The 16,972-nt window shown below is 42.2% G+C and overlaps 1 protein-coding gene across 1 annotated transcript in view; it reads right to left on the minus strand.

Annotated features, from left to right (window-relative positions):
* Positions 1-2,041: 2,041 nt before the first annotated feature.
* Positions 2,042-16,972, minus strand: part of LOC143926238 (ovochymase-2-like) — a 192,323-nt gene continuing 177,392 nt past the window's right edge. The window contains exons 23-24 of the mRNA XM_077450229.1: positions 6,373-6,503; positions 2,042-4,308 (exon numbers count right to left, since the gene is read on the minus strand). Of these exons, the coding sequence (XP_077306355.1) occupies positions 4,175-4,308; positions 6,373-6,503 (265 nt within the window). The 3' untranslated portion in view covers positions 2,042-4,174. The remainder of the gene's footprint in view (positions 4,309-6,372; positions 6,504-16,972) is intronic.

The raw sequence follows: 16,972 nt of genomic DNA on the forward strand, positions 1-16,972 counted from the left end.
CTGGAGAACTACAAGGAGGATGTTATGTCCTAACTCTTGACCAGGTCTTGGGTTTCCGTTAAAGTGGTTGTAAATCCTTACTTATAGCTAGTGAAGTGACTGGCCTCAGGTGATACACAGAGATTAAACAAATCCTCCTACATAAGTTTTACCTTTTTATCTGCAGTCTTCTCTTCATCCGTTCAAAGTGCTGAATTTACAGAAGGGTTCAGAAAAAATTGGTCAGAGTGCTGAAAGTGAGGAGAGCTCTGAGAGCTGATTGGAGGGAAGGGGCATACCCCCCCTTCATACAGTTCACAGGAACAGAGCTGAGGCTGTCAATTTGCTGGAGGTCCCTCCCCTGTCACCATTTTTCTCTTGGTGTCAGAAAAACTTGTCAGAAGTGATTCATGCTGATAGCAGAGGATTGAAGCAGCAGAGAGAAATGACACCTAGTGCTCTTAATTGAGACAAGTACACACTATTCAGGTATATGCTTTATTCGAATTTCATGTTTACAGTTTTCACCCACTTTAAGTTTTGTGTGCATGTGCCGCTTGCACAAGGACAGGTTCAAACATTGGATCCCAATAGTGACTCAATTGCTGCTTATATCATTTTATTTTAGACATGCAGTTATTTTGTTTATTTATTTTTTTCTTAATAAAACAACCCAGAAGATATTATTTCTGGATATTCTTAGCAGCATTATCAGAAAGGGAAACCTCACCTAAAACTGAAGTTTTAGAAGAAAGCTTAATGAATGACTCTAAATAAGTGTCACTAAATGAGTGAGATCTCTGTACCTGGGTTTCCAACTCTGCCTCCCTGCCATGATTGAAGGGAAGCCTTATTCCTGCCACCAAAGTTTTCATAAAGATAATGTACAGTACAACAGGGGTAGTGACACTCCCTTTGTTGCTATATGGTTGCTGGGGGCAGCACTCTCACCAAAGGATATACAGTAAATGAGTGGGTGACTAAACCTATCTGTATCCAAAAACTAAAAGATCCCGTTTTGGGTGAATTGTAAGTTTAAAGTTATTCATGGGTGTACATACTAAAGTTTTTTGCCCCCTCGTGCCAGGAATTAAAATGTAATGCCTTCCTGCTGAACAATGTTAAAGGCCAAATCCCAACAGAAACTGAGATTTCAATTTTGCATGGTTGCTGGCACACTGAAAAACATATTGGCTCTTTATACAATATATCTGATACACAAGAATCAGAAAACATTGGGTTGTATAGCCCCCTGCCTGATAAATTGGACATTGAAAGAATGAAGGTTTGTTAGCTATGCAGACATCTTTACCATACATACAGCATCTCAGATGTCTTGTCTTATGGGGTAGAAGCTAGGGGTTCACTCTCTGCCCTCCCCAGTTCATGTCCTCCAATTTAGCCATATTCCCACACAGGTTAGTAGATCTACATACAACCCTTACAAGTCATCTATATCAATGGGTTGTTACCCCATCTCCCAAAGCAGAATGGATTCAGGGGGGCTAAACTTTTCACAGTCAATAATGCAAAAGGGGGCATCTGCCTAAATTTTGATCTCCGGGCGCTAAATATGCTGATTCTAGTCCAAAAAATATGCATGGTATCCAACAGATATGTAACAGCCAGGGACACTTTCAGGCCAATGTAGAAATCAAGGATGGACACTTGCTTATCCCCATTTTTCTTTTCTAAGTATTACTGTACAAAAACAATATTAACAAAAAAAACAGAGATACAACCAGCTGTCTAGGGATGGGGTTGAGGGGTAGTGAAGCCACATTTAAGAGATGGATAAAGACACATAGGTGGTGGGTCAGGAATTATGCAAGGAAGTAGGGATCTCTGTAGGAGCATCTAATACATATAAGTAGCCAAGGACTCAACTCACCAGACTTCACTTCTAACTAAAACACCACTTCTGGATCTACTGGGCCTTTAGGTTTATCTTTCTTACTTGGGTATAGATAGAAGAAACATTAAAAGACCTCAGTTTTTTCACTGGAAAAATTCACAGACCCCAAAATTTTGTTAACAGTTTTGATTTATTATGACACTTTAATTAATTAAAATCTGCACATCGTAATACTGCATAACTAAATGACTTTTACTCACAGTGACATTCTAATGAAAATACTAGCAATGACAACCAGTTGCATGAGCAGACATTACCACCTAGTCTTTATCACATTGTGAAGCCTGTCTGATAATTTGAGATACAGACAAACTGAATTGAACTCAAAATATAAAACAGTAAACAAGACTACGTGCGAGTGTATCTATGTGTGTTTGAAACCTGCTGTAAGTTGGGTGCTTGGTTTCTATGCTTGATAAGGCCTTATTTTTTGCCTGGCACCATGAGCAACTGTGGCTGTGGCTCAGCGGGTAAAGTGTCAGTTGTACAACACAAGGGGGTTGATTTACTAAAACTGGACAGTGCAAAATCTGGTGAAGCTGTGCATGGTAGCCAATCTTCTAACTTCAGCTTGTTCAATTAAGCTTTTGGCAGAACTGCACCCGTTTTTGCAGTTTTAGTAAATCAACTCCAATGTCATGATTTTAGGTGTGAGAAGCCATGTGGTCATGCTGCAGTTGGTTGCAGATAGCTGGAGTGATAACAATTGCTTTGGGATTAGAGTCTGTCACCATGGGGCACTGTGACCCTTTTATAGTTGATTACAAGCCTGAAAAAAACAGATTCTCATGTGTTGAGTGGTCCTATGGGGATAGGTAATTGGACTAGTGGTGAAGGGAAAGGCCATTAATACCATACACATAAGCTGACAAGCTATGATGAAGGGCAAGGCTGGTCCCAGATGGTGGTTTGCCATCATGAGAGATGAAGATAGGCCTTGGGGGAGTTCTGGTGGGCAGCACAGTGGTGTAGTGGTTAGCACTTTCACCTAGCAGCAATAGGGTTGTTGGTTCAAATCCCGACCACGACACCATCTGCCTGGAGTTTGCATGTTCTCCCTGTGCCTGCATGGGTTTCCTCCAGGTACTCCAGTTTCCCCCCACACTCCAAAGACACACTGGCAGGTTAATTAGACCTTGTCTAAAAAAAAATTGGCCTGTGTATGTCAATGTTGTATGTGTTTGTAAGCATGTCAGGACCTTACAGGGTAAAGGACCATGCAAAAGCCACAGATGGACTCTGGTGGCAAGAAAGCACCCTGAGGCAATTCAGTTCACATAGGTAGTGCTATACAAGTCACTCACTCAAGTGGCTGCTCAGATGAAATGACAGGACACACAGTAGTATAAAGATGAGTTTATAGACTAGCAGCCAGGCTAAAAGAGAGAGACATTGGTGAGGCCAGGATGTGTGATGTGGATCTGACAGCATGGCAGTTGTGGAAGGGTTAGCTCAGCCTAGTCACATAGAATGGTAAGGAAAGTTGAAGAGCAAAGGTTGTGATCTGATGCAAGGGGGGTTATTATAAGGGAAGACTCACAGATGGAGCGAAATTAGTATGATGGAAAGATGGCATGGTGAGGGGGCCATAAGTGTTCTTTACAAATCAGTTTGAAGGAAAAGAGTCAATGCTGTGGACTTCATGATGGGAATACTAGGGTACCAGGGTTGCATACTAACATCAAGGAAAGGTTCATTCAGAGCTGGATTGCTAGTATTACATGGGCTCCTAACTATGGCACCTCTTTTAGGAACATACTCAAACCCATGGCTCTGCTTCAGACTTGCTCCTTTCAACCCACACAGAAACCCAGGTGCTGACTATCACAGCCGTGTCTACACTCTCAGCCAAAAGTAAACATAACTCTTCTTTATATATTTAATTTGTCAAAATATAAAATTGCATACCTACATATCTTCACCCGCAACCACCTTTCTTGATGCGTTTCACCACTGCTGGCTGATTTCTCCCATCCTTGTGAGTAAGCCTGCAGTGGTGAAACGCATCAAGGAAAAATATAGAAAGAAGAGCTACGTTTCAGAGTGTGGCTTATATTTACTCGTGGCACTTGTCTGCCACAGGGCTTTCTCAAGTGAACCACTGTACTTCACAAACTATGTAAATTATATTTGCATCTTCAATAGAAGATTGCACAGTCAAACATTCTAAAGAGGCATGAAGTAGAACACAAAAGCAGTACATGCCTAAAATACACATTTCTTTAATATTCACATTTTGTATGTTAAAAAAATCTTCTTTGCTGTACTCTTCTTTATGGGCTAATTGTGGCTATGGAAAGTGTAAGTCAGCCATAAGTATAGCTGGGAATTGATGATACTGGTGTTGACTTCTATAAGCAGTGCTGAGCCTGTTGAGTTTATGGTCCGAGGAATGGTGTCTACTGTCAGCTGGGCTGTAACAGAGAGAAAGCTGGAGAGTTATAGTAGAAATAACATAACTTGATGTCATAGCCCTTAGAAAGCAGAGCAAAGATTACACTCCTTGTTTATCTAGAGGACATAGTCCAGGAACAAACTCTTACACACTACAAAAGGCACATAGAATTTTAAAGAGATTCTGTCACTGCAGCCCCTAAACTCTTCTGAATGATTCAGAGAAGAACTGGGTGAAAGTGTTGTGGTCAGATGAGACAACCAAAATCAAGCTCTTTGGCATCAACTCGCCATGTTTGGAGGAGGAGGAATGACCCCCAAGAACACCATCCCCACCACCAAACATGGAGGTGGAAACATTATGCTTTGGGGGTGTTTTTCTGCTAATGGGACAGGACAACTTCACCGCATCCCTAGGGTCACCCGGTGGAGAAAAACATGGTGTCACCCCTCCTCCACCAACTATAGTCCTCCCCTCAGTACAGACCCCCCCTCTCAATATACACCCCCCCACTAAGTACAGACCCTCCTCCCGAAGTATGGATACCCCTACCTCAGTACAGACCCCCCTCACTAAGTACAGACCCCCCTCTCGCAGTATAGATCCCCCTCCCTCAGTGCAGACCCCCTCCCCAAGTACAGACCCCTCCTCCTCAGTATAGACCCCCCTCCACTAAGTACAGACCCCCCTCTCTCAGTATAGACCCCCCCACTAAGTACAGACCACCCTTCCACAGTATATAACCCCTCCCTCAGTACAGCCTCCCTCCAGCAGTATAGATGCCCCCTCTTGGTACAGACCCCCCCACTAAGTACAGACCGCCCTTCCACAGTATATAACCCCTTTGCTCAGTACAGCCCCCCTCCAGCAGTACAGACCCAGCCACTAAGTACAGACCCCCCTCCCGCACTACAGACCCCCCTCCCGCACTATAGAGCCCCCCCAGCACATGTCCCCCTTATTGTTTTTTCCCTTTCCCCCCTTCCTGGTCACTGTCCCCCTTTTCTGTCCATCTGCATTACAATATACTGTACAGACCTCAGAACAGCGCAGGATACACACAGCAATGTGTTCCTCGGACCTCCCTCCTCCTGTGTAGATGTAAACAGAGAGGAGGGGGAGGCAGCTTCGGTGCGCTCCATTCCACGAGAAAGGGGGAGAGCCGGTGACTTGGCGAGTGCATTGGTGCGGTGTTAGCGGTGCCGCTGCCCATGGGTGTCACCCCTCTGGTGCATGTAACCTGGGTGCGGCCCTCCCCCCCGCCCCCCTAGCGACACCATTGGATGGGGCCATGTACTGTCAAATCTTGGGTGAGAACTTCCTTCCCTCAACCAGGGCATTGAAAATGGGTCGTGGATGGGTATTTCAACATGACAATGACCCAAAACACATGGCAAGGCAACTAAGGAGTGGCTCAAAAAGAAGCACATTAACGTCCTGGAGTGGCCTAGCAAGTCTCCAGACCTTAATCCCATAGAAAATATGTGGAGGAAGCTGAAGGTTCAAGTTACCAAATGTCAGCCTCGAAACCTTAATAACTTGGAAAGGATGTGCAAAGAGGAGTGGGACAAAATCCATCCTGAGATGTGTGCAAACCTGATGGCCAACTACAAGAAACGTCTGACCTCTGTGAATGTCAACAAGGGTTTTGCCACCAAGTCATGCCAAGGGGTCAAATACTTATTTCACTCATTAAAATGCAAATCAATAACTTTTTTGAAATGTGTTTTTCTGGATTTTTTTTGTTATTCTGTCTCTCACTGTTAGAATAAGCCTGCCCTCTTTGTCAGTGGGCAAAATCAGCGGGGGGGATCAAAAACTTTTTCCGCTCACTATATAAGTGAGCTTTAGAGGCCCTCATGCTGTGATTTGTGGGAATCATATATACTTTGCTGTTCATTCACTGGACCATGTAAAGGAAAAAAAATGTAGTGCAGAGATTAGGCATTTGGCCTAACCTTGGATCTCTGAAGGCCAAAGTCTTTATCAGAAGTTGTGTAACCCTTTACAAACCCACAAGCAAACACAGCAGAAAGTTTATTGTTCACGCCTGTCATTTGATTCATGTGATCAGTGAGTTTACCTTTAAGGGTTTTATTGCTCGATGTTCCCTCATAGATTGCGATCTGTGAATTGTGCCTGTGAGATGTATTCAAGTCTTTAAAATTCAGCACTATAAAGTGGTTGGCTGGTGCTTGGACTTTAAGCTGGCAACTGAAACAAAAAAATATTAAGAGATTGTAACTCTTGGCCATCATGGAGTGCCCAACAACTTCTGAACTCCAGGAAAACAGCTAAAATACTTTGTAGTTTTCTTAACCAAAGGATTTGTATTTCTATTCATTCAGATCTGAGATTTACACAGCTCTGCCACTTAGCACAGTGCTGTGTAGTAGAGGAGAGGACCGGCTCCTTCTATGCTGCAGTTTTACTTTCATTTATGCCGCGTACACATGGCCGGACTTTCCGGCAGACTAGGTTCGACGGTCTTCCTGATGGACTTTTGGCGGAGTACCGAAAGATTTTACGAACGAACGGACTTGGCCGCACACAAACAGACTGTCTGTTAGTTTTGAACGTGATGATGTAAGACTAAAAAAGGAAGTTCAATAACCAGTAGCCAATAGCTTCCCTCGTATTTGGACCGTCAGACCAGCATACAGACGACCGGTTTTCCCGATAGGAATTGAGTCAGTCGGAAAGATTTGAAACATGTTCTATTTCTAGGTCCATCTGATTTTTTTAATGAAAAACTGGATTAGCCCACACACGATCGGATTGTCCGACAGACCGATTCCGTCGGACCTTGTCTGCCGGAAAGTCCGGTCGTGTGTACGCGGCATTACAGGTCTCATCCCCAATTTGTGACTGGACAGTCAAAGGGGAAGCAGCCTATTGATGAGCTCATCTTTCTGTCACACTGCTCGCGTCTCTTTTCTGCATTTTTTTTTGCACTGCAATGCACATGATTGGCCCCTTGGGCTGATTCTCTCCCTCACAGTTTGAGCTCTGCTGTAAAGTTACTGTGAGAGGCTGATACAAAGTCAGATTAATGTATTTACACTGCTTACATTACAAAAAAAATACAGTTATTGATGCATTAATGAATGAATAAAGGACTGAATTAATTTCTTGCCTAGAGTTTCTCTTTAAAGTAGAATTCCAAACTGGACAGAAACTTCAGTAATGTTTAAATTTCAGTCTTTTTTTATTCAAAGAATGACAAAAGCTCCTGTCAGTAGTGAGCTTAAAAATTATCATGTACTCTCAATATTAGATCAACACAGAAGATATACAAGAACAAAATGAGTAGTCAAACAAGCTCTGTAAACCAAAAATCTGTAGGAATTGAGGAATGGTTGCCATAGTAAGAACATAACTGGTAAAAGTGTCTTAGTCCGTAGGGTTCAATATTGAGTTGGCCTGCCCTTTGCAGCTATAACAACTTCAACTCTTCTGGGAAGTCCGTCCACAAGGTTTAGGAGTGTGTCTATGGGAATGTTTGACCATTCTTCCAGAAGTGCATTTGTGAGGTCAGGCACTAATGTTGGACAAGAAGGCCTGGCTTGGCCCCTTAGTTTCAATGAAGGGAACTCCTAAGTCATCAGCATACCAAGACATTTTGGACAATTTCATGCTCCCAACTTTTGTGGGAACAGTTTAGGGACGGCACAAGGGAATACTCTATAAGGGTCTTGTTAAATTTTGTTAGAGTATTTTGGAGGGTACAGGTGAATTTATCGTTGAATATGACACAACTCAGTTTTTGTTTACATTCTTGAAGTGCTCCCCTGGCTGGTTCCAGCATCTTGCAATTCTAGTTTCTAGGATCATATATGAGGTTAGCCTTCTAGCCTTTTTAAGGATTGCATTATCCATTTTCTAGAAGAGGGCAATATCAGGTGATCTGGGGATGTTAATTCCCACCACAAAGCATATTAAATTGAATAGCTTAATCCAGAATCTGGATACCTTGGGGCATTGCCACCATATATGGAACATAGTTCCTATTTGACCATAATGCCTTTAACAGTTATAAAAAGAGTGCCAATGTACTTTGGCCACTCTGGTAGGACCATAATGGAGTTTAGGGGAAAAATAGTTAAGGACAATAAGGAAGCCATGGTCTGGTAAGATCATGTATTTCCATCCCTAGGGACTTTAAATGATAACATGACCCGGTAAGGTCGTGAATATCCATCCCATTAACATAGAGAAAAAGGAAATATAAATATACAAAATAATGGCATATTTATAGGGGAGGTGGGACTTTTTGGGAAGCATATGGCAGCAAGAGAGTATTGGATTGTATTAAATTGAAACAATGTATTGTAAAATCCCATAATTCAGATAACATTGATAAAAAAGGTAGTATGTAATTAATGATAAAACCATTAACACAATTCATAATGCATATGATAACAAAAAAAGCAAAATTATAAACATTATGGTGGTAATCTCTTAAGATGGAACATAAAAATTCCTATGTTCAGCACACATAATTTGAATGTATAACAATAAATCAGAATAGTATTAGCTGCAGGACCAGTGGCTTAGCTGCCAATCATCAGGAGCAAGCACGTGTATTGTCTATAATAGAATTATTGAAAATGAAAAAATATAGAATTAAATATAAAAAGACAGGGTTAGGGGGTGGGTGTAGAACCTCCATAGCCAAGGCTTTACTTACTGGGGTTTGATGTGTTGGTGGTGTAAAAATGGGGCCCTACAAGTGGTCCGGATAATGGCTCCAACCGGGAGCTAAGGTGGGCAGCCCTGCAGATTTGGAAGGGGCGAGACCCAAGGCGGGCACCGATAGCGAGGACATCCTAAGAATGAGGGAACAAGTTGTAATGAAGAGAAGAGAAAAGGAAAAATCAAAGGGAGGGGGAGGGAGGGATGGGGAAAAGGGGGGGTGGACAAAAATAGGGGGAAGGAGGGAGGAATAGGGGGAAGGAGGGAGGGGAGAAAAGGATTAAAGGGGTAAAAAATGGGATGAAGAAAAAAAGAAAAGGACGGAGGAAAAAAAAAGGGGGGGGGGGAGAGAAAGAAAAGAAAATAGTGGAGGTGAAAAGGTGCCAGAAGGGAATATACAGTGAGGACTGGGTGATGGGGATAAAGTGAATGATTGAGGGTGACTAAAGCAAGGGGATGAGTGAAGGGGAGTGATGCCATGGAGGAAAACATGGAAGGTGAGGGTGAAGGGAGAAGGGGTAGGAACCATGTATGGTTTTATCATTAGATTCCACTAAAGTTGTGTTGATTTAGATTTTAGATCGTTTGCTATGTACTGCCATTTTGATGAGATCTCGTTCTCAATGGTGCACTTATGGCAGCCTATGGTCAAGAAGATCATACAATGATGTGGCCCCATGCCAAACTTCCATTTTTACATGAGGATTCAGTGTCAGAGATATTGGATGGGCAGAAAGTTTTAGTTTGGTCTTATTAAAAGATGTGATTTGGTAATATTGGTACAAATCAGTTGAAGGAAGTTAGGATTGTGTTTCAAAGTATAGAGGTCACCACCATTCATGATATCCCCTATTTATAATAAGACTTTATTTTCCCACCAGCAGAATTGGCATGGAGTGAGGCCCAGGGTGAATTCAGGATTATTAAGAATAGGGAATATGGAAGTGTCGATAGAATGCAGTTTTCTCCTAGCTCCCTGCCTGTCCCATATGGCGAATGAAAATGATAGGGTATGGCAGGGCACAAGATAGGAGGGTGTAGCGTACTAGGAACTCACACTTCAGTAATGTTTAATCACTTCAGCCCCGGATCGATTTACACGCTTCCTGACCAGGCCATTTTTTAAGATATGGCACTGTGTCACTTTAACTGACAATTTCACGGTCGTGTGGTGCTGTACTCAAACAAAATTGATGTCCTTTTTTCACACAAATAGAGCTTTCTTTTTGTGGTATTTGATCACCTCTGCAGTTTTTTTTTTTTTTTTGTGCTGTAAACAAAAAAAGAGCGACAATTTCCCCAAAAAATTAAAAATAAATAAATGTATTCATCAGTTTAGGCCAATATGTATTCTGCTCCATATTTTTGGTAAAAGAAAATCACAATAAGAGTATATTGATTGGGTTGTGCAAAAGTTATCGTGTCTACAATATAGGGGATGTATTTATGGCATTTTTATAATTTTATTTTTTTACTAGTAATGGCGGTGATCAGTGTTTTTTTAGCGGGACTGTGATCCGTCAACTAATTCCTATAACAAGTAACAGACGCTTCAAAAGAGCCAGCACCTCACATAACAAGGTTTCCAGGTTCAAGAACTTGTTGCTGGTAGAATCCAGAGTTCTGGGGCTCCTTTAAGTGTTAGATGCCCAAAGCTTGGTCAGCAAAGTAGGTCTGACATTCACTTTAATCATCACTTTAAACTCCAGACTTGTCAGATGGCTATTTTTTCTGTGATTTAATTGGATGTTTTAGTGTAATTCTTCTACTTTTGTTCTTCTTATTTTATCTGTCATTGATAATGTTTTGATATCCTTGTAAATTTGAATATCATTAATAAATATACAATAAAAAAAAAGAAGAAGATCTGTGTACTTACCTTATTAATCTGGACTATTTGTTCCGGCTCACCTGTGTAAGAGAGCGCTAAACAGTGGCTATGAATTCCTGGAGCCGTGAAGTCACCCATAGGCTTCAATACGTAGCTGTTGTTGGCGCCCCCCTCCCCTGCAACTGCCGCTCACTGACACTGAGGAGCCGGAGCTGCTGGATCACATGACCAGACTGGATTCAAAGTAGGTAAGTACATTGCTCTTTGGAAGTGGGTGAGGGAATATTTCTAAGAATAGTTAGAGTTAGGCTTTTTGTTTAGAAAAATGTGATCCCTCCAATGTTTTCTGGGTGTGCTCCAGGGCCTCCTCCCAGTTAATTTGTCCACATAAAATGCTTTAGTTACTTCCTCTGTACATGCAGCAGCTGCTGCTTTAGTCAAAATGCTCTTTGATCACCAAACTTTGCACCTTTTTTTTTTTGCGAGTAAGCACCCTATTACCACCGAATTTAAAATTGGGTTCTATATTTACAGTATCTCACAAAAGTACATACACCCCTCAAATTTTTGTAAATATTTTATTATATCTTTTCATGTGACAACACTGAACAAATTACACTTCGCTACAAGTAGTGAGTGTACAGCTTGTATAACAGTGTAAATTTGCTGCCCCCTCAAAATAACTCAACACACAGCCATTAATTTTTAAGCCGCTGGTAACAAAAGTGAGTACACCCCTAAATAAAAATGTCCAAATTGGGCCCAATTAGCCATTTTGCCTCCCCAGTGTCATGTGACTCGTTAGTGTTACAAGGTATCAGGTGTGAATGGAGAGCAGGTGTGTTACATTTGGTGTCATCGCTCTCTCACCGACTCACTGGTCACTGGAAGTTCAACATGGCACCTCATGGCAAAGAACTCTCTAAAGAATATGAAAAAAAGAATTGTTGCTCTACATAAAGATGGCCTAGGCTATAAGAAGATTGCCAAGACCCTGAAACTGAGGAGTAGCATGGTGGCCAAGATCATACAGCGATTTAACAGGACAGGTTCCACTCAGAACAGGCCTCGCCATGGTTGACCAAAGAAGTTGAGGTCACATGCTCAGCGTCATATCCAGAGGTTGTCATTGGGAAATAAAGGAATGAGTGCTGCCAGCCTTGCTGCAGAGGTTGAAGGGGTGGGGGTGTCAGCCTGTCAGTGCTCAGACCATATGCCGCACACTGCATGGCTGTCGCCCCAGAAGGAAGCCTCTTCTAAAGATAATGCACAAGAAAACCCGCAAACAGTTTGCTGAAGACAAGCAGACTAAGGACATGGATTACTGGAACCATGTTCTGTGGTCTGATGAGACCAAGATTATTATTATTATTATTATTATTATTCACGATTTATATAGCGCCGACAGTTTAGGCAGCGCTTTACAATGTATAGGGGATACAACACAATTACAGTACAATACAAAAGGTACAGGAGGGCCCTGCTCATAGAGCTTACATTCTAAAGGGAGGGGGTGGTGGTACAAAAGGTAATAACTGCAGAGAATGATTTGATGGGAGTGGCTCGGGGACAGATGTTAGGTGGGTGTGGGATAGGCTTCCCTGAATAAATGAGTTTTCAGGGAACTCCTAAAGGTGGACAGGGTAGGGGCTCAGCGGACAGACTGGGGCAGGGAGTTGCAGAGGAAGTTCCAAGATAAACGTATTTGGTTTAGATGGTGTCAAGCATGTGTGGCGGCAACCAGGTGAAGAGTACAAAGACAAAAATGTGAGGGGTGTACTCACTTTTGTGAGATACTGTATATGCTAGGGAAAACTATGAAAATAGTTGTTGATCCTGCCAGTAGAACCTTTCGATAGGCACTTTAATTGAATGACAATGCTTTTCATTTTGCAGTGTTGTCACCCTTTGCTGCTGCTGTAGCTGCTTAAAGGGTAATTCTACCTTTGAGGCCATGTTTCATGTTACACCTATAATTTAGCATGTAACATGAAACATCTTAAAATTCCCCAGCCCCCCGCCAAACAGCTTATCCTCCTCCACTTACTTGAATCATGGGGTACTTCTTTCCATCTGTTCAGTTTTGAATTCAGTGTGGTTGTGCATTGCTTCAGTTGTTCCAGCATATCATCCATTGACATTGAATTCTGAGAAGGGAGATTACAAAGTACCCCCTGCACTGCAGCAGAGGGGCATGTAGTTCTTAATGGAGCAAAAGTGCAGTGATGTTACTGTACTTGTAGTCCATTATTTAATTCCTCCAGCCCTGTAGCGCAAGGTTCAATCCTCGGTAGAGATCTGTGGGCTGGGGAAAGATTCTGCAGGAGCCAGAGCATTGCACCCACAATGAACTGATCATGTTTGCAATGCTCTGCAGGCTCCAATGCAAACATTTTATAAATGCACTTTTTGATCTTATTGTGGGTGCATTTATTACATTTTAACAAAACGTGGAATTCTCCTGGCACCAGGGCTTTTTTCCTCAGAGGATAGGTACAGGAACTACCCCCTTCTGAGTCACCCCTTTGTCTCCACCCCCTACCCACCTCTGAGCACCGTCCCTTGGTTCCTCCTTACCTACCTCCCAGTACCACCCCTTTTAGAGAATATAGACCCAAGAATCATTGTGTGGTGCTAAATAATTTGCATGGAATTTGTTAATGAGAACAAGAAAATCAGTAAATTGATCCCCTGCAGGCAGCAACAATAGACTCCCCCACACAACTATAAACCCCCTGCAGCAATAGATCCCACCCCAGCAACAATTAATTCCCCACACAGCAACAAGGCACCAACCACAACAAAAGATCTACCCCAGCAACATTAGACCCTCCCAGCAGCAACAACAGATCTCCCAGCACCCAGCATCAATAGACTCTCCAGCAACCAGCAACAATATACATCTCTCTTAACAGTAGATCTCTACCAGTAACAGTGTATCTACCCCCAGCAACAAAAGACCCTCACACAAATACAGATCTCCACCAGCGAAATTAGATCCCCCAGCAGCCAGCATCATTAGACCCTCCAGCACACCCCACACCCCTTGCTATTACATACATTCATTGCTGGAGGTGCCAGAACTGTGTTACCCACATTCCCTCTGAAAAAAAATCCCCCTTGCCACTATTGATAGCCCTGCCAGTAAATAGCCATGGCTGGCTCTGCCGACAGCCCTAAAAAAATTGACAACATATTGCTTTATCCATAAGAGCTGAGGGAAATGTTGTTAAAAAATAAATTCCATTTAACATTTATGCCAACTTGCCTTGAAAATGCCCAAAAAAATAAAACCTAGAGGGTTTACGTGGAATTTAAAAAGCTTAGGTGCAATGACTTGGTTACAAAGCGTCCTTGGAAAATAATTTAAAAAAGGCTGAAACTACTTTCCTAAGATACGTTCATCATCTGGAGTGTGTTACACATCACAAACAAAAGATTGCCTAGCCCACTTACCAGCTAATCTGCAAAACTATTTTGCAGGCTGGCTGGTAAGTGTGCTGGGAAATTTATGATTTGTTTGTGATGTGTCTTGCACTTCAATGTGCACCTTACTGCAAAGGCTATTTATAGGCTGGGGTGGTTGCCACTTTTGTTCAACATGTTACATATTACACCCATATTTAGGATGTAACATATAACAGGCTCCAGTACATGTCATGCAGGGCTCTGCCCACACAACCACGTCATTCATTCACAAGAATCTGTGAATGAGAAAACTACAAGTCCTGTCAGGCACCGCAGCTGACGGCTTGAAGTTCTGAATAAACTGCAAGAGTGCTGATGAGCGCACTGGTAATTCATTCACAAGCCCTGCAGCTTTCAAACTGACAGCCTGTGCAGAGGTATGGGCCGAAAGTTGTAGCGCTTGTCTGCAGAAGCCTGACATTTGCACCCGTGACTTTGCAGGCTCCTGCAAAAAAATAAAAAAATGATAAATGCACTTTTTTTCTGCAAAAATATGTGCATTTATTATTTTTTTCCCCATATAGTGAACTTAGCCTTTAACACCAATATACTATAAAAATGTTTATGCCAGCCATTCCCAATCCCAATACTTGTCCAGAGTAGGGAAAGTAAATAAATTGGGGAAATATAGGGTGTTCAGTTTAAAAACATAGAAAGAGAAATAACTGGTTGTCTATTTTCCTATGGATTCTGCTCTTTGACCAAGGTTATGTAAACTCCAAAAACTCCAACTCAAGGCTTTTTGGTGATCTATGCCTTTTTAACCTCTGCTGCTGCTTTACTCCAAAGGGGAGCTTTTCCGCTCTCTGCTGGTCAAAATGGAAACTACCGTGTAAATCTTGCTTGAAGCAGGAAAAATAGGGGATGTCAAAATGTCAGTTTTTCTGTGAATCAGTTAGATTGCTCAATGACACAAAGGATGAGATTTACTAAAACTTGTGCACACACAATCTTGTGCAGATTATTGATATTTATTTATTTTACTTTTTTTATTTTTACAATGTTATTAAAAAAAATGGTGTCATTTTTAGTCCTATTACAAGGACCTTTTAAATATGAGATCTGGGGTCAAAAAGACCTCAAATCTCTTATGCCGCGTACACACGAGCGGACTGTATGGCGTACTTTTTTTTAAATCAAATAAGTTTTTATTGTAAAGCACTTATGGTACAAACCAAACATAGGAGTAAAGTACAGTCTTACAGTAGCATTGGTTTTTACATCCAAAAGTATACAGAGAATATAGAGATACAAATAGGTTCGGTTTGAAAACTGTTGAGACTTGGAAAATATCAATAAAACCAAAAAATTTAAAGAAGAAAGGAGATAAGGAAAAAGAAAAAAGGAGCCAAAAGTAATAACAAAAGTATCGTTCTCTCATAGACCACTCCGCATCAAGAAACAGCCGCATAGGTACCTTACATATATACTACGGCCCGCAGCCCAGCACACAGTCCCATTGGTGTCTCCCTACACCCCGTACAATTACCGGATAAGGGAGAGACATAGAGTTAGACCCATCCTGGAAACATGACCATTTATGTACCTCCATATACCGGTCCTAGGACCTTCAGTTAACCCTGTAAAAGTCTGTCCTGTATAAGTTGGTGGGGAGCTAGTCCCGGGACCTCAAGCCACCCCCCCCACATGGCATTAAATTTGTGCGGTGCGTTTCTGTGTTGGTATGTTATCTTTTCTCTGATCAGCATCTCTGTATGGCGTACTTAGTCCGTCATACAATCCGACGGGCAGTCCGTCATACTTTCCACTGAACGGACTTGACCACACACGGATACCCAAACAGTCCGACGAAAGCTTGCGCGATGACGTGTACAGCACGTACGACGGGACTAGAAATAGGAAGTCCAATACACAGCAAAGCACCCTTCCGCCGTGTAAATCCTTTCTGGGCATGCGCCATTCTTAGTCCGTCGAACTAGCATACTGACGAGCGGATTGTCCGCTGAAACCAAAGTACGACGGACAGAATTTTGAAAAATCCGAAATTCTTAGTACGCCGGACTGCACGCTGAATAAGTCCGCTGAAGCCCACACACGAGCGGACTGTCCGCTGAAATGTGTTTCGACGGACTAAGTACGCCATACAGTCCGCCCGTGTGTACGCGGCATTATAGTCGCACTAAAATGCAGGGGAAAAAAAATGTTGTTTAAAAAAAAAGAAAAAGTAATTTGAAAAAAAAAAGTCCCTTTAAGAGCTATGGGCGGAAGTGACGTTTTGACGTTGCTTCTGCCCAGCAATGGTATGCAATATAAACATATGAATAGTATATGGATACTGCCTGTATACAGGCGCTTCCCGAGTTACAAACAAGTTAGGGTCTGTAGGCAGAGCCGTCTTTAATATTGATTGGACCCCGGGCAAACAATGTCTTGGCCTCCATGCAATTTCACTCTCCACCTGCTCTGAGACATAAAATAAATAGCAGCTAGACTTAAAATCAGTTTACTGTATCAGATCAGGCAGCAATTGCGATTGGTTACCAGTGGTTACAGCATATCATTACTGCTTAATGACTTGTTGCTAGAGGTTACGGCTCACTGATTAGTTGCTAGAGGTTACATCAAATGATTTCTGCTTGTTAATTGGTTGCTAGAGGTTACTGTACAGTAATACTGCTCACTACTTGGTTGCTAGAGGTTACAGCACATCATCTCCTCACTGCAGGGG

Source organism: Lithobates pipiens, unplaced genomic scaffold (genome assembly GCF_037356315.1).
Source record: "Lithobates pipiens isolate NorthernLeopardFrog02 unplaced genomic scaffold, aLitPip1_a1.2 Scaffold_10, whole genome shotgun sequence".
Lineage (NCBI taxonomy): Eukaryota > Metazoa > Chordata > Amphibia > Anura > Ranidae > Lithobates > Lithobates pipiens.